The 15,822-nt window shown below is 41.5% G+C and overlaps 2 protein-coding genes across 2 annotated transcripts in view; one reads left to right on the plus strand and one right to left on the minus strand.

Moving 5' to 3' along the window:
• LOC121568187 (dual oxidase maturation factor 1-like) lies at positions 1-9,736 on the minus strand. The gene is made up of 7 exons (XM_041878752.1): positions 9,590-9,736; positions 9,109-9,166; positions 8,644-8,778; positions 2,860-3,067; positions 2,173-2,390; positions 1,722-1,915; positions 1-60 (listed from the first exon to the last, which is right to left on the minus strand). Exons 1-7 carry the CDS (start codon positions 9,734-9,736, stop codon positions 1-3), a joined length of 1,020 nt encoding a protein of 339 aa, XP_041734686.1.
• A 4,677-nt stretch (positions 9,737-14,413) lies between these two features.
• LOC121568188 (dual oxidase 2-like) overlaps positions 14,414-15,822 on the plus strand; it is a 39,597-nt gene continuing 38,188 nt past the window's right edge. The window contains exons 1-2 of the mRNA XM_045216124.1: positions 14,414-14,557; positions 15,523-15,724. Coding sequence (XP_045072059.1) covers positions 14,429-14,557; positions 15,523-15,724 — 331 coding nt within the window. The 5' untranslated portion in view covers positions 14,414-14,428. The remainder of the gene's footprint in view (positions 14,558-15,522; positions 15,725-15,822) is intronic.

The following is a 15,822-nucleotide window of genomic DNA, read 5'->3' on the forward strand; positions in this document are numbered from 1 at the left end:
TTACATTGCGATCGACAGCTCCTGGAGTGATGGTTGGTGGCTGTCTTTCTGAATATCATCCTGGAACACATAAGAAGACGAAAATAACGTTATTTACGGTTAAATCAATAATATTTCCCTGTTACTACAGATGTAGGATCTTAATTTGATCACCCTGTTGCAGAAAATGTAAAACTTGTAGTGTATTTGAGGTTTAAAAAGGCTTCTAAAGTTTGTAATTTCCACTTTGAATTTTAAGACTACGAAAATGTCCATTAATTACAAGCCATTTACATTTACATTTACGTCATTTAGCAGACGCTCTTATCCAGAGCGACTTACAAATTGGTGCATTCACCTTATAGCCAGTAGTACAACCACTTAACAATTATTATTATTATTATTATTATTTTATTATTTTATTTACATTTCTTGTTGCTGCGGGATTATTTTCCTGCTGTAGCTAACTGGCTCAAATTAAAATCCTACATCTGTATGTAGCAGAGTTTAAAATAAATTCTGTTTTATTTGTGAAGTTAGCCAAAATAGGTTTAAAACGTGTTGAGTTCATGTTTGACTTTGTATCATATAGTCAGTGGTGGAAAAAGTACTCAATTGTCATACTTGAGTAAAAGTAAAGATACCTTAATAGAAAATGACTCAAGTAAAAGTGAAAGTCAACCAGTAAAATACTACTTGAGTAAAAGTATCTGGTTTTAAATATACTTAAGTATCAGAAGTAAAAGTAAATGCTATAAATCCTTTTAAATTCCTTATATTAAGTAAACCAGATAGCACAATTTTACAGATAGCCAGGGTCACACTCCAACACTCAGACATCATTTACAGATAGCCAGGGTCACACTCCAACACTCAGACATCATTTACAGATAGCCAGGGTCACACTCCAACACTCAGACATCATTTACAGATAGCCAGGGGAACACTCCAACACTCAGACATCATTTACAGATAGCCAGGGTCACACTCCAACACTCAGACATCATTTACAGATAGCCAGGGGAACACTCCAACACTCAGACATCATTTACAGATAGCCAGGGTCACACTCCAACACTCAGACATCATTTACAGATAGCCAGGGGAACACTCCAACACTCAGACATCATTTACAGATAGCCAGGGGAACACTCCAACACTCAGACATCATTTACAGATAGCCAGGGGAACACTCCAACACTCAGACATCATTTACAGATAGCCAGGGACACACTCCAACACTCAGACATCATTTACAGATAGCCAGGGACACACTCCAACACTCAGACATCATTTACAGATAGCCAGGGGAACACTCCAACAGATGAACCATTTGTGTTTAGTGTATACGCCAGATAAGAGGCAGTAGGGATGACCACGTGTTCTCTTCAGAAGTGCGTGAATTCGAAAATGTCTTGTCCTCGCTGCTAAGCATTTGAAATGTGGCGATACTTTTGGGTGTCAGGGAAAATGTATGGGAGTAAAAAGTACATTATATTCTTGAGGAATGTAGTGAAGTAAAAATAAAAGTTGTAAAAAATATGAATAGTAAAGTACAGATATCCAAAAAACTACTTAAGTAGTACTTTCAAGTATTTTTACTTAAGTACTTTACACCACTGCATATCTCTCTTGCCCCTGGACCAGAGCTAGTGATCGTGATTGTTATAGGGCAACTAAACGAACCCCTGGACCAGAGCTAGATTTACATCTACTTCTTCTTATTAAACTGGCAGACTTACCATAGGAAGTACTAAGGTTGTCAAAGGTGTGGTGGTTACGCTTGCCAGGAAGTTGGAGTTCAGGTATCCCTCTCCAAAATAAACATCTTCATCTTCGTCGTTGTCCACCCCGACACTGAAGGCCTCTCGTATCTTCTCAGGGATCAGACAGTCCAGCAGAACCACCAGGATTCCGATGACCAGACACAGAGCACCTGAAAAACAAGATGGATGCCTTTTTAACAAAATGTCCTTTAATATTGTCATTAGTGTGGATAACTTGGCTCTTTCTCAATTCATCTTTCCTTGATTCCTAGAGTCCTTTCTCCTAACCTCCTTCTCAAAACACATATTAGGAGAATGTCCAAGGTCCCTCCCGTTTGAGATGGAGGCTGGGAGAGAGAGGACGCAAGGAATCGAGTTAAGTTGAATTGAGGAAAGAGCCTTGGGCTCTGGTAAACCCTTTCCTTACCTGTGGCCAGTGCCAGCCAGAAAGAACCGCTGTACTCTGTCTGGAAGGCTCCCGAGGTGCCTATGGTGAACAGGCAGGTCGGCAGGTTCATGACGGTGGAGAAGGAGGCCATGGAGAAAAAGATGAAGGCGGCGGTGGCCACCATCATGTAGCCGGCGTACAGGATGACAGGCATGGAGAACAGCACGTTGGCTACCAGCCAGCAGCAGAACGCTGTCCTGGGGAGTGGAGACGGCACTTGTTTTAAATTCGGGACGTGTACGTAGAGTCAGACGATTTTAAATGGTTCTGGAATGGCGCTTCACTAACCCCTAACTTTAACCCTTACCCTAACCTAACCCCACCAAACCTTACTCCTAACTTAAACCTTATCATAACTTTGATCTCTAATCCTATGCTTCACTTGGACCTTTGGATCTGGTGGTGGAATGTCCACTACAGACATTTTACATTTTAGTCATTTAGCAGACGCTCTTATCCAGAGTTAGTGAGTGCGTACATTATTTTTTAATTTTTCATACTGGCCCCCCGTGGGAATCGAACCCACAACCCTGGTGTTGCAAACGCCATGCTCTACCAACTGAGCTAGATCCCTGCCGGGCAATTCCCTCCCCTACCCTGGACGACGCTGGGCCGATTGTGCGCCGCCCCATGAGTCTAGTATGTGTTTAGATCTAGTCAGCTTACCAGAGAGTGGCCGAGGCGTAGCGACCAGAGTATCTATACTGGTAGATGAGGCCACAGGGGTTGTTAAGGGTAAACTTCTCAGCGATATAGAGGATGGGGTTGGGTAGACCTCTCTCTAGGGCATCCTCGTACTCCTCATCGATGGTGTCTTTCCACTCAAACATCTCGTTGTAGTTGATGGTCTCGTTGAGTTGATTCACAGGATTCCCTGCAGGGATAGAGTGGACCATAGAGGACAACGGTGGTTATAATCCGTGCACTTGCAACACACAGGACGAGTTATGTGTCACATAGTCTCTGAAATCCCAGACCTAACGCTACAGCACTGGTAACCTGTCTGTCACGTATGTTTTCAAAACTTTAGCATGCGTCCATCTTTCATATTTATGGGGTAAATTTCACACCTTAAGCATTGAATTCAAAATAAAAGAAATTGTAAACATGAAAAAAAAAATATATATATATATATATACATAATATATTCTAAGAAAAGTGAAATAATGGATGTTGTGATCAAAAACAAAAAAATTGAATTTGTAAAATTCTAAACAAAATGAATATCAAAAGCAAAACAAAAAAATGACATCATTCTAATGTCATGCTTGAATAATATAGGACTAGAATGAGATGCAGAAGGCTTTCACTTCTCTTCACAAGGATTGAATGGTTATGGTTATGTATGTGAATAAATAACTGCTATAGCCTACCACCATCGCGTGTTCGCTCTTCTTTCAAATTACCCGTGAGTTCTATTCTCAATAGCTTGCGTCCCTCTTCTAATAGTCTATTGGTATAAGAAATGTAAAAAAAAAAAATAATAATAATATCCAGCAAGCTATTCCTTCTAGTCTAATCTTTTCCTGCATGGGACTCCCAAGAGAGGAGCCTTTTTTTTTTTACAGAGACAGGTGCGTGCGTATTTCCGCAAGACACAGAGGCTGATGTGGAAAAATGATCACTATGAGTTATTCCAGAGTTTTTGTTGAATCAAGATAGACTTTATTACACAGAGTAACGGAAGCCGAGATGATCTGCAGAGCACCTTCCCTCTCTCTCTCCACTCCCCGTCTATATAGTCACATTCACATACCTCCTAGCTCAAAGACCCTCCTCTCTTGGGTTCCCACACCATTATCTTCAGTTTCCCTCTCTCCACCTTCTCCGCCCACTTCCTCAGTCTATGATAGCGGCTACATTTGACTGTCATTCAGTTTAGAAACAATATTATTACAATCACGCCCTTGTCATGCAAAAAAACAATCATGTTCGGTTTTAAACTCTGTTCAACCCCGGCTCACCCTGGCTTGACCTGAAGATTGATTGTTGGTCATGACAGGTCCACACTCAATCTCTCAAATGTACCCAAACCCACTCCTATTCTTCCACCCCGTCATGCTGTAATTACTCATGATTATTCTAAACTCTGTTCAACTCTGGCGCCGCTCTTTCTACTTTGTTTGAGGAGAGATGCATTAGGCAACAGTCTGGTTTCAGTCTCTGATAAGGTAGGACAGCCCTGGATTAGGTAAGAGCGAGCAATTCGGCCGTAGGTCAGATCCCCACTTCACACACACAGTAAAATGAACCAATTAAGTTCTTGCCTAGCAACAGCGAATTCTGACCATATGTTCGTGATTAACTCAGTTTTATCTCATAGTCCACTAAAAAAATTCCCATAAAGGCTAGGAGTTAGAATCTTATTATGCATAACCCATCATTCATCAGTTAAATATAAGACTAATACTACATTTAATGTATTTCCTGAAAGAGGATATATATATTTAGGCGTTTACAGTGCCTTCGGAAAGTATTCAGACCCCTTGACTTTTTCCACATTTTGTTACGTTACAGCCTTATTCTAAAATTGATTAAATTGTATTTTTTTCTCATCAATCTACACACAATACCCCATAATGATGAAGCAAAAACAGTTTTTTTTTGTGAATTTCTTGCAAATGTATGAAACATTTAAAACTGAAATATCACAATTACATAAGTATTCAGAACCTTACTCAGTACTTTGTTGAAGCACCTTTGGCAGCGATTACAGCCTCAAGTCTTCTTGGGTATGACGCTACAAGCTTGGCACACCTGTATTTGGGGAGTTTCTCCCATTCTTCTCTGCAGATCCTCTCAAGCTCTGTCAGGTTGGATGGGGAGCGTCGCTGCACAGCTATTTTCAGGTCTCTCCAGAGATGTTCAATCGGGTTCAAGTTGTTCATCTTTCCCTCGATCCTGACTAGTCTCCCAGTCCCTGCCGCAGAAAAACATCCCCACAGCATATTGCTGCCACCACCATGCTTCACCGTAGGGATGGTGCCAGGTTTCCTCCAGACGTGACACTTGGCATTCAGGCCAAAGAGTTCAATCTTGGTTTCATCAGACCAGAGAATCTTGTTTCTCATGGTCTGAGAGTCCTTTAGGTGCCTTTTGGCAAACTGCAAGCGGGCTGTCATGTGCCTTTTACTGAGGAGTGGCTTCCGTCTGGTCACTCTATCATAAAGGCCTGATTGGTGGAGCGCTTCAGAGATGGTTGTCCTTCTGGAAAGTTCTCCCATCTCCATAGAGGAACTCTGGAGCTCTGTCAGAGTGACCATCGGGTTCTTGGTCACCTCCCTGACCAAGGCCCTTCTCCCCCGATTGCTCAGTTTGGCCGGGCGGCCAGCTCCAAACTTCTTCCATTTAAGAATGATGGAGGCCATTGTGTTCTTGGGGATCTTCAATGCTGCAGACATTTTTTGGTACCCTTCCCCAGATCTGTGCCTTGACACAATCCTGTCTCGGAGCTCTACAGACCAATTCCTTCGACCTCATGGCTTGGTTTTTGCTCTGAAATGCACTGTCAACTGTGGGACCTTATATAGACAGGTGTGTGCCTTTCCAAATCATGTCCAATCAATTGAATTTATCACAGGGGGACTCCAAACAAGTTGTAGAAACATCTCAAGGATGATCAATGGAAACAGGATGCACCTGAGCTCAATTTCGAGTCTCATAGCAAAGGGTCTGAATACTTATGTAAATAAGGTATTTCTGTTTTTTACTTTATAATACATTTTCAAAAATTTCTAAAAACCTGTTTTCGTTTTGTCATTATGGGGTATTGTGTGTAAATTGATGAGGAAATGTTTGTATTTAATAAATTTTAGAATAAGGCTGAAACGTAACAAAATGTGGAAAAAGTCAACGGGTCTGAATACTTTTCCGAATGCACTGTATGTCAATCTTGAACAGGATGATATATTTTGAATGCAATTTGAATGGAATTGATGGAGAGAGAGAGAGAAAGACTGCTCGAGCGTGCACTGATTTAAAGCAATGATATATGAGTGTTTTTAAAACTCTGCAGCTGCATTTTAAAACAAATAATCTTTACAATAAAAAAATAAGGTGACCCCTGAAATCCAGATGGAGATGTTTAAATTAGACGCGCATAAAAATAGGTTACCATGAGGAGATGAGAGGTGTACATACTCACTCACTCACCTGTACTGTAGGCATACTATAGGCTGTGTGCATAATGCACGTGTGATTTAAGACAATCCACAGCTACAAAAGTATTCATCCCCCTTTTGGCGTTTTTTTTTCTATTTTGTTGCATTACAACCTGTAATTTAAATGGATTTTTATTTGGATTTCATGTAATGGTCGTACACAAAATAGTCCAAATTGGTGAAGTGAAATGAAAATAATAACTTGTTTCAAAGAATTTGAAAAAATAAATAACGGAAATGTGGTGCGTGCATATGTATTCACCCCCTTTGCTATGAAGCCCCTAAATAAGATCTGGTGCAACCAATTACCTTCAGAAGTCACATAATTAGTTAAATAAAGTCCACCTCTGTGCAATCTAAGTGTCACATGATCTGTCACATGATCTCAGTATATATACACCTGTTCTGAAAGGCCCCAGAGTCTGCAACACCACTAAGCGGCACCATGAAGACCAAGGAGCTCTCCAAACAGGTCAGGGACAAAGTTGTGGAGAAGTACAGATCAGGGTTGGGTTATAAAGAAATATCAGAAACTTTGAACATCCCACGGTGCACCATTAAATCCATTATAAAAAAATGGAAAGAATATGGCACCACAACAAACCTTCCAAGAGGGGGCCGCCCACCAAAACTCACGGACCAGGCAAGGAGGGCATTAATCAGAGAGGCAACAAAGAGACCAAAGATAACCCTGAAGGAGCTCCAAAGCTCCACAGCGGAGATTGGAGTATCTGTCCATAGGACCACTTTAAGCCGTACACTCCACAGAGGTGGGCATTACGGAAGAGTGACCAGAAAAAAGCCATTGCTTATAGAAAAAAATAAGCAAACACGTTTGGTGTTCGCCAAAAGCCATGTGGGAGACTCCCCAAACATATGGAAGAAGGTACTCTGGTCAGATGAGACTAAAATTGAGTTTTTTGGCCATCAAGGAAAACGCTATGTCTGGCGTTAACCCAACACCTCTCATCACCCCGAGAACACCATCCTCACAGTGAAGCATGGTGGTGGCAGCATCATGCTGTGGGGAAGTTTTTCATCGGCAGGGACTGGGAAACTGGTCAGAATTGAAGGAATGATAGATGGCGCTAAATACAGGGGAAATTCTTGAGGGAAAACTGTTTCAGTCTTCGGGAGATTTGAGACTGGGACGGAGGTTCACCTTCCAGCCGGACAATGACCCTAAGCATACTGCTAAAGCAACACTCAAGTGTTTTAAGGGGAAACATTTAAATGTCTTGGAATGGCCTAGTCAAAGCCCAGACCTCAATCCAATTGAGAATCTGTGGTATGACTTAAAGATTGCTGTACACCAGCGGAACCCATCCAACTTGAAGGAGCTGGAGCAGTTTTGCCTTGAAGAATGGGCAAATATCCCAGTGGCTAGATGTGCCAAGCTTATAGAGACATACCCCAAGAGACTTGCAGCTGTAATTGCTGCAAAAGGTGGCTCTACAAAGTATTGACTTTGGGGGCGTGAATAGTTATGCACGCTCAAGTTTTCTGTTTTTTTGTCTTATTTCTTGTTTGTTTCACAATAAAACATATTTTGCATCTTCAAAGTGGTAGGCATGTTGCGTAAATCAAATGAAACAAACCCCCCAAAAATCCATTTTAATTCCAGGTTGTAAGGCAACAAAATAGGAAAAATGCCAAGGGGGGTGAATACTTTCGCAAGCCACTGTATTTTCTAAAAGAAGATAATGATTCTCTGTGGCTAAATCTCTCTCTGGTGTAGTATTTTCAATGATTTTATTTATTTATGTATAGACAGGAGTGCCCTAATTATTTACGTCATTTAGCAGACGCTCTTATCCAGAGCGACATACAGTTAGTGAGTGCATACATTATTTTTTATACTGGCCCCCCGTGGGAATCGAACCCACAACCCTGGCGTTGCAAACCCCATGCTCTACCAACTGAGCTACATCCCTGGTCTATGAGTTTGTCATATTTATTTCAATGTACTTTTGGGTCAGCTTAGCTTCCCCTAGCCTATTGGACGCACCACCTATGGTTTACCAGGCTCACCTCAAAGTAATGTTGATGCAATACAGTCCCACATGCAATAATAACAAACCATGTTATGTTCTCATTCTGTGTCTGCTGGGCTCACCTTTTAACGTAATGTTAATACCATACAGTCCTATGTGCAATAATAACAAACCATGTTATGTTCTCATTCTGTGTCTGCTGGGCTCACCTTTTAAAGTAATGTTAATACCATACAGTCCCACATGCAATAATAACAAACCATGTTATGTTCTCATTCTGTGTCTGCTGGGCTCACCTTTTAAAGTAATGTTGATACCATACAGTCCTACATGCAGTCCCACGTCAGCGTTCACCTCCTCACTGCTGAAGGACTTGTAGGTGGCGTTGGTTGTGGTTCTGGCCTCCGCCCAGTCACTGGTGAAATTCAGCGCTGAGATGAGATGAGATTGGGAGTCAATAGTAAAAAACGACAACAATACAATGCTTTTTTTGTTGTTGTTGTTGTTGTTGGAACTACTTTATAGCTGTTGATTATCATTTTTTGGGATGTGCGTTTACTGTGAAATAATCAACACCATCTCGACCAATCAGAAATCGAGTAGCCTATTCAACAATTCTTTACATTACATTACAGTCCCGTGGTATAAAATAAATATGAATATGTGGAGTTCAAAAGTCTAGTATAGTGTGCAAAAGACTGCCAGGCATTGCAAGTGTTGCAATAGATGTGATGTGAAATTGAAAGCAGCTAGGTACTTACCTACTATTACAACGCCTATGAATAAACTGATGACGATTCTGAACATCCAGAACAGTCTCTAGAATAGAGGGTTTGAGGACACAAGTCAGGTCACGAAACATATACCTATCTTCACTGACTGACAGACTGGCTATAATAAATTATTGTTTTATTAAGCCATTTGATCTTAATCACATTCCAAGGGTCAATAATCTGTTTAAGTCAATGTGTATCTACGTTGAGCAATTGTATTATCTAATCATGGGCTACAGTAGGTATATGGAGTCATATTAGTGCCAAAATAAATGGAATCTGAAGATCAATAGAATCTGAAGATTACATTTCTGTTGGCATTAATACTACTCCATTGTTAGGTTGCACCAGTTGGTTGTAAAGTGGTTGTCCCACTGGCTATAAGGTGAATGCACCTATTTGTAAGTCGCTCTGGATAAGAGCGTCTGCTAAATGACGTCAATGTAAATGATGTAAATGTTATACTCACCGATTTGCCTCTGATACCTGGCAGAATGAGAAGGAAGCTGACCATGAGGACCAGGAAGACCAGGATAATGGTGAGGAGGTGGGTGCTGAAGATAAAGGAGGTTCTTTGCAGGGGGTAGAATGGGTAGATGCCATCGTAGAAAGTCATCTTTCCTCTCAGGATCTCTGGGGCTGAGAGCAGACAGCGTGACAGAAGAGACAGTGTTAGTGTGGAGAGCAGGGTGTCTCAGTAACTGTCTAAAGATCCAGAGATAGGAGATACATTGGGTCAGCAGTTCCTTACGGTACACCGGGGAATTGGAATGTTACATCATTTCCTACAAAGTTAAACTTAAGTAAAAAATAACTTAAAGATGCACTCCAGGGGCCGGCTGCACCAGTTGGGCGTAAAAAAAAATGGTTTTAAATGCTAGGTCGGCGTAGATACGTCCGACTTTGGGATCAGAGTTTACACCTGTTGCGCCAACCAAAAATAAGACTAGTCGTAGCTAAATCCGGCATAAGCAATGGGCTTTCATGAGATTTGATGCTTCATAAGGATGGTTGCTAGGCAGCGCAGCCTCCGTTACTAGGCTGTTACCATCCTCATGGCAGTTCTAAACTTTGCGAGGCATGTCCCATCACTTCACAAAGCCCACCACTAAGCATGCACGTTTTCATAACCACAACTGGATGGATCAATCAATAATTACTGTGGGAATGAATATCACTGAATGATGAACACATTGCCGTGTGTGGTCAACTATAATTTCAGCACCGTTATGATTAGGACAGCGTTATCGCGCTGCTTTGGGGCAAGCGTGGGGATTCGTCATGATAAATCAATCAATGTCCGATTTTTGTTTCACGGAATCGCCGTTTGGATATTTGGTTACAATTACGCTGGGAAAATGTTAGCCAAATTGAGGTGAGTGTTCATGATGATCATCTTTAGTCTAGTTTGCTCGTCTAACAGTGTTATCAGAACGTTTTGCTAGCATGTTAGCCTACGCTAGCCTATTATAACAGGTGGATTATTTAGCTCTTCACTCGCGTAGTAGCCTATGATATATTATCCTAACTAAAAGCCCTCGACTTGTCTGATAATCAATCAATGTGATTTTGTTTCACTAACTCTCCTTCTGTATATTTGGTTGCTTGATCTCTGACTGGGCAAATAAGTGGAGGTGGCAGCTCATGTATTAGTTTGCTAATATCTGATCAGACACATTTATAACGCTTTAATGTAGCATAAATCAAATGTATTTTTTTTCGCTATTGACTCGCGCATAGGCACCTAGAAAAGCCCGCGGAGGAGACTCACATCCTTTTGAAAATATAGATTGCTATTATTTTCTGCTGTGCATATCATGAAACAAGATAGTGCTCTGTAGCTCAATTGGTAGAGCATGGCGCTTGTAACGCCAGGGTAGTGGGTTCGATCCCCGGGACCACCCATACGTAAAAATGTATGCACTCATGACTGTAAGTCGCTTTGGATAAAAGCGTCTGCTAAATTGCATTTTTCTTTTCTTTTTTCTTTACCATACGTAAATTTACTTTTACGACCAGCTGGTGCAACAGGTATAACTTTTAGGTCCTGCGTAAAGCACATTTTACGTCGGGATGTAGAGTTACGACCCACTTACGACCAGCTGGTGCAACCAGCCCCAGGATCTTAAGCACAACAAATTGAATTCGTAACATATCATACGAATATGATGACGTAGTATACAATTGGATGACCTGGTACACAATTTGATGACCTAGTACACAATTTGATGACCTAGTACACAAAAACCAGGTACCACTTTCAAAACTACAGGCTGAAATTATACAAAAGTTTTAGAGTGTATCTTTAACCCAATGAGTCCCACCGCGACTCCGGCGCGATTTGAACTTCTAACCGTTTTTAAATATGGTGTGTTTTAGACTTCTGGGTTGTACCATTGGATCCGTCTATTTCTTCTGCGTCCGTTCGTACCAACCATCAGTCTGTATCATTAACGGGGGCTGAGCTAGAGCGGTGTTTGTGAGACAAGGGCTGGGTCTTTTTACAAATAGTTTGAGCTACAAACTATGAAAAGCTATCTATGAAAAGCTGAGACTTTCATGAACACACATACAAACTTCACAAGAGTCGTTAGAAGTTAAGGGGTTCTTCTGATCCCAGGACATAGTGTCTATAATACTTTAATAAGCTCACATCCCTATATTGGACACAACTACCTCATCCCTATATTGTTATTTATTTTGCTCTTTTGCACCCCAGTATCTCTATTTGCACATAATCTCTTGCACATCTAGCATTCCAGTGTTAATACTAATTGTAATTATTTTGCACTATAGCCTATTTATTGCCTTACCTCCATAACTTGCTACATTTGCACACACTGTATATATATTTTCTGTTGTATTTTATGACCTTATGTTTTGTTTTACTCCATATGTAACTCTGTGTTGTTGTTTTTATCGCACTGCTTTGCTTTATCTTGGCCAGGTCGCAGTTGTAAATGAGAACTTGTTCTCAACTGGCTTACCTGGTTAAATAAAGGTGAAATAAAAAAATAAAAAATAAACATAGTTGCATTTCTGTACTTACAGCATTCATATAAATTCATTTTTATTAGGTTTTTGCTTCTTTTTTTTTTTTTGTCAATAAAACTCATGAATGCAACAGTTTGTGCCAAATTGTTTTGTGTTCTCCTTGAAGCCCTGGTTGCCCTGAAAAGAAGGCTTAATATTTGGTTTGGACATACAGATAAATGAAAGTCAGATAAATGAAATGCCGATTTTTGCTGTGGTCTCAGGACTGTAAAGTAAAATGCATAATTATATCACTTAAAGAAAGTATTTATTTCTGAATCAAGACAAAATCATTTTTACTTGAACATACACTCATTTTATACAAAATGCTTTAAGAAACCACTCCGTTGAGACTAAGAGCACATTCAAACTAAACAGAGTACTGGTACAGTAAGGTTAATGGGTACAGTAAGTGAATACTTTTGCACTCAAGTTTACCCTCCCTGGCAAACTATGATGGACAAAGACCCATCTGAAATTAGACCATGCAGGTTTGTAAGCAACAAACATATAAAAAAGCAAACACACAAACAAAAATCGAACTCCATCTACCTCTGAATCATCATAATACACCAGTATTCCTGTCATGCATAATAAGTATGCTTAAAATAATGCTCACCTGAAAGTGCAAAAAAAAAAGTAGCCCACCAGATCAAGACAGAGGCAGAAAGATGAAAATAACGAATGCAACACACAAAGGCGAGAGACTTATTTTATACCCGGCACGTCTTTTGTGTATCTATAGGGGTTGCATTGATTGGTATTTCTTGGTGACAGAGGTGTGTGACCCGGTGACGACTATTCCTACAAGGAAACCTATGTGTCAGTCTATTATGAGAACTTGGGTCATCGACACTGTTGGCTATTCTTCTCTGGATCACTATTTCGACACTGTTGGCTATTCTTCTCTGGATCACTATTTCGCTCACCTGGATTTTTCGTAACTCCGGGTCTTCAGTGCGCATGACATTTCATCCTCAAAATTGGGTAAGTTTCCACAGTTTTTTATTAAATTAAATTAACATTTCCTGTTTAAAACCTTTCTTTAGTGTTGTTTCGTCCATACAACGTGTACAACCTCTTTATATGTGTCAGTCACAATTTAATTATAGAAGTTATTAAAGCACTGCTACTCACATTGATTTTACGCATTATAAAACGTATTAGGCTATATCGCATTTATTTAAACCCGATGTGTTTCTACTTTCCTCGCCCTTTCCACACCAGTAGGCTACACCTCGACAACTCTTGACCGTCTTGGAGTGGGTCTCTGCGTGCTGAGGTGAATCTCTCGCGTCAATGGATTTGCGTAAACTGATCTGGACACTGCTAGCAGTGCTTGCCTTTATCGTTCAACGTAAGTAGCTTTGTAACTAGTTACTTATTTCGTGTTATCTATGTACGACTAGTAAAACCCACGGACAATTCATAACCTTTGATAAATAACTATTATAAAAGTCCTGAGTTTGAGTATCACACTAAAATGACCGTCAATCTATACATTCACCTGTGCAGATTCTCAGTCCAAAGTCGCCTGGGAAGTCCAACGATATGACGGCTGGTATAACAACTTAGCCTATCACAGTCGAGGTGCTGTTGGTACGTTTCTCACAAAATCTTAACCTCTAACTTTCTATATTACATATTTGAAATATGAACATTTAAAGATATTGTATGCGTTTATAGAAAGCCATATGTTGTATTGTTTGCTTGATGATGAGGAAGTCCTCTGTCCCGCGTGCAGGTTCCTCCCTGGTGCGCCTCCTGCCCGCGCGCTACTCTGACGGGGTGCTCCAGCCTCTGCAGGAGCCTCAGCTCCCCAACCCGCGCAGGGTCAGCGATGTGACGGCCAGGGGGCCCTCGGGCCTGCCCTCTGCACACAACCGGACCGTACTCTCTGTGTTCTTCGGTAAGTTTACACTGGAATATCATCTGACTCTTTATTATTCATTCAGACTCATTCAGGAGATATTGTTTCAGTTTAAAACGAAGTCTATACTGTGAAATGAACCTCAGCAAATGCTTGGAGGTTGTCATAGCCACCCCCTAAACTGACCAGTAAAGTAATCTTAGTAGCCTACAACCTCGTAACCTCGTAACCTGGCAACCTCGTAACCTGGCAACCTCGTAACCTCTTCAAAAGGATTGGAAAGTTATTAGAATAGATTGACAGTAGCAGGGACCCAAATTGCAGTATTTCTCCTCTGCCTGTCCAGGGTACCATGTAGTATTTGAGATCCTGGACTCCCGTCCTCCCGGCTGTCCTCCGGAGTTTATGCACATCCCTGTCCCAGAGGGAGACCCAGTCTTCGACCCCAACCGTACCGGCCGGGTCCTACTGCCGTTCCAGAGGGGGCCCTGGGAAAAACACTCCAGCCAGAGCCCCAATAACCCCCGCACACAGGTAATAACCCTCGCACACAGGTAATAACCCCCGCACACAGGTAATAACCCCCGCACACAGGTAATAACCCCCGCACACAGTTAATAACCCTCGCACACAGGTAATAACCCTATCACACAGGTAATAACCCCCACACACAGGTAATAACCCCCACACACAGGTAATAACCCTTGCACACAGGTAATAACCCTTGCACACAGGTAATAACCCTATCACACAGGTAATAACCCTATCACACTGGTACTATAGCAGACGCTTAGTGAGTGTATACATTCTTAGTATGTGTCTGTCATCCCTGTGGGAGTGAACCCATGACCTTTGCATTGCTAATGCCACGCTCTAAGTAACTGAGCAACACAGGTAATATAATGATATACTGTACTGTATAGACCGATTAGCAGACAGTATTATCCAAAGCAACTTACAGTAGAATGAGTGCATACATGTTTAGGATAATAATAATATGCCATTTAGCAGACGCTTTTATCCAACGCGACTTACAGTCATGTGTGCATACATTTTTACGTATGGGTGGTCCCGGGGATCGAACCCACTACCCTGGCGTTACAAGCGCCGTGCTCTACCAATTGAGCTACAGAGGATGAGTATGTGATCCCTGAGGAAGTTGAACCCACGACGTTGGTGGTGCTAGTGCCACGCCCTTATCAAGTGAGCCAGACAGGAGCATAATGTCTATAAGGTCAGCTGGGTCAGTCTGTTGGCTACAGTATTACAGCAGACTCCCCATCAGATAAACTCGTAGCCCTAGAAGCCTACAGCAACACTGTCCCAAGTGTTATACCCCAAATGAAAAACCCTATTATGTTATATCTGTAGATGCGCTATGTCATGTTATGTCATGTCATGTTATGTTACATTTCACTGCACCTATCTGGTGTATGCGATAATAAAACACTGCACGCTATGTCATGTTATGTCATGTTATGTCGCGCTATGAACTGTAGGTGAACCTGGTGACAGCGTGGCTGGACGGCAGCTCTATCTACGGCCCGTCTAGTTCCTGGTCTGACGCCCTGAGGAGTTTCTCTGGAGGGCTCCTAGCCTCGGGCGAGCAGTGGGACATGCCCAAGCGGATGGGGGGCAGTAACCTGATGTGGAGCGCTGCTGATCCCTCCACGGGTCAGCATGGACCTGAGGGACTCTATGGTGAGAGATGCTGCTTGTTGTTGTCTCCTTCTTCTTCTTCTTCTTCTTCTTCTTCTTCTTCTTCTTCTTCTTCTTCTTCTTCTTCTTCTTCTTCTTCT

Source organism: Coregonus clupeaformis, unplaced genomic scaffold (genome assembly GCF_020615455.1).
Source record: "Coregonus clupeaformis isolate EN_2021a unplaced genomic scaffold, ASM2061545v1 scaf0614, whole genome shotgun sequence".
NCBI lineage: Eukaryota > Metazoa > Chordata > Actinopteri > Salmoniformes > Salmonidae > Coregonus > Coregonus clupeaformis.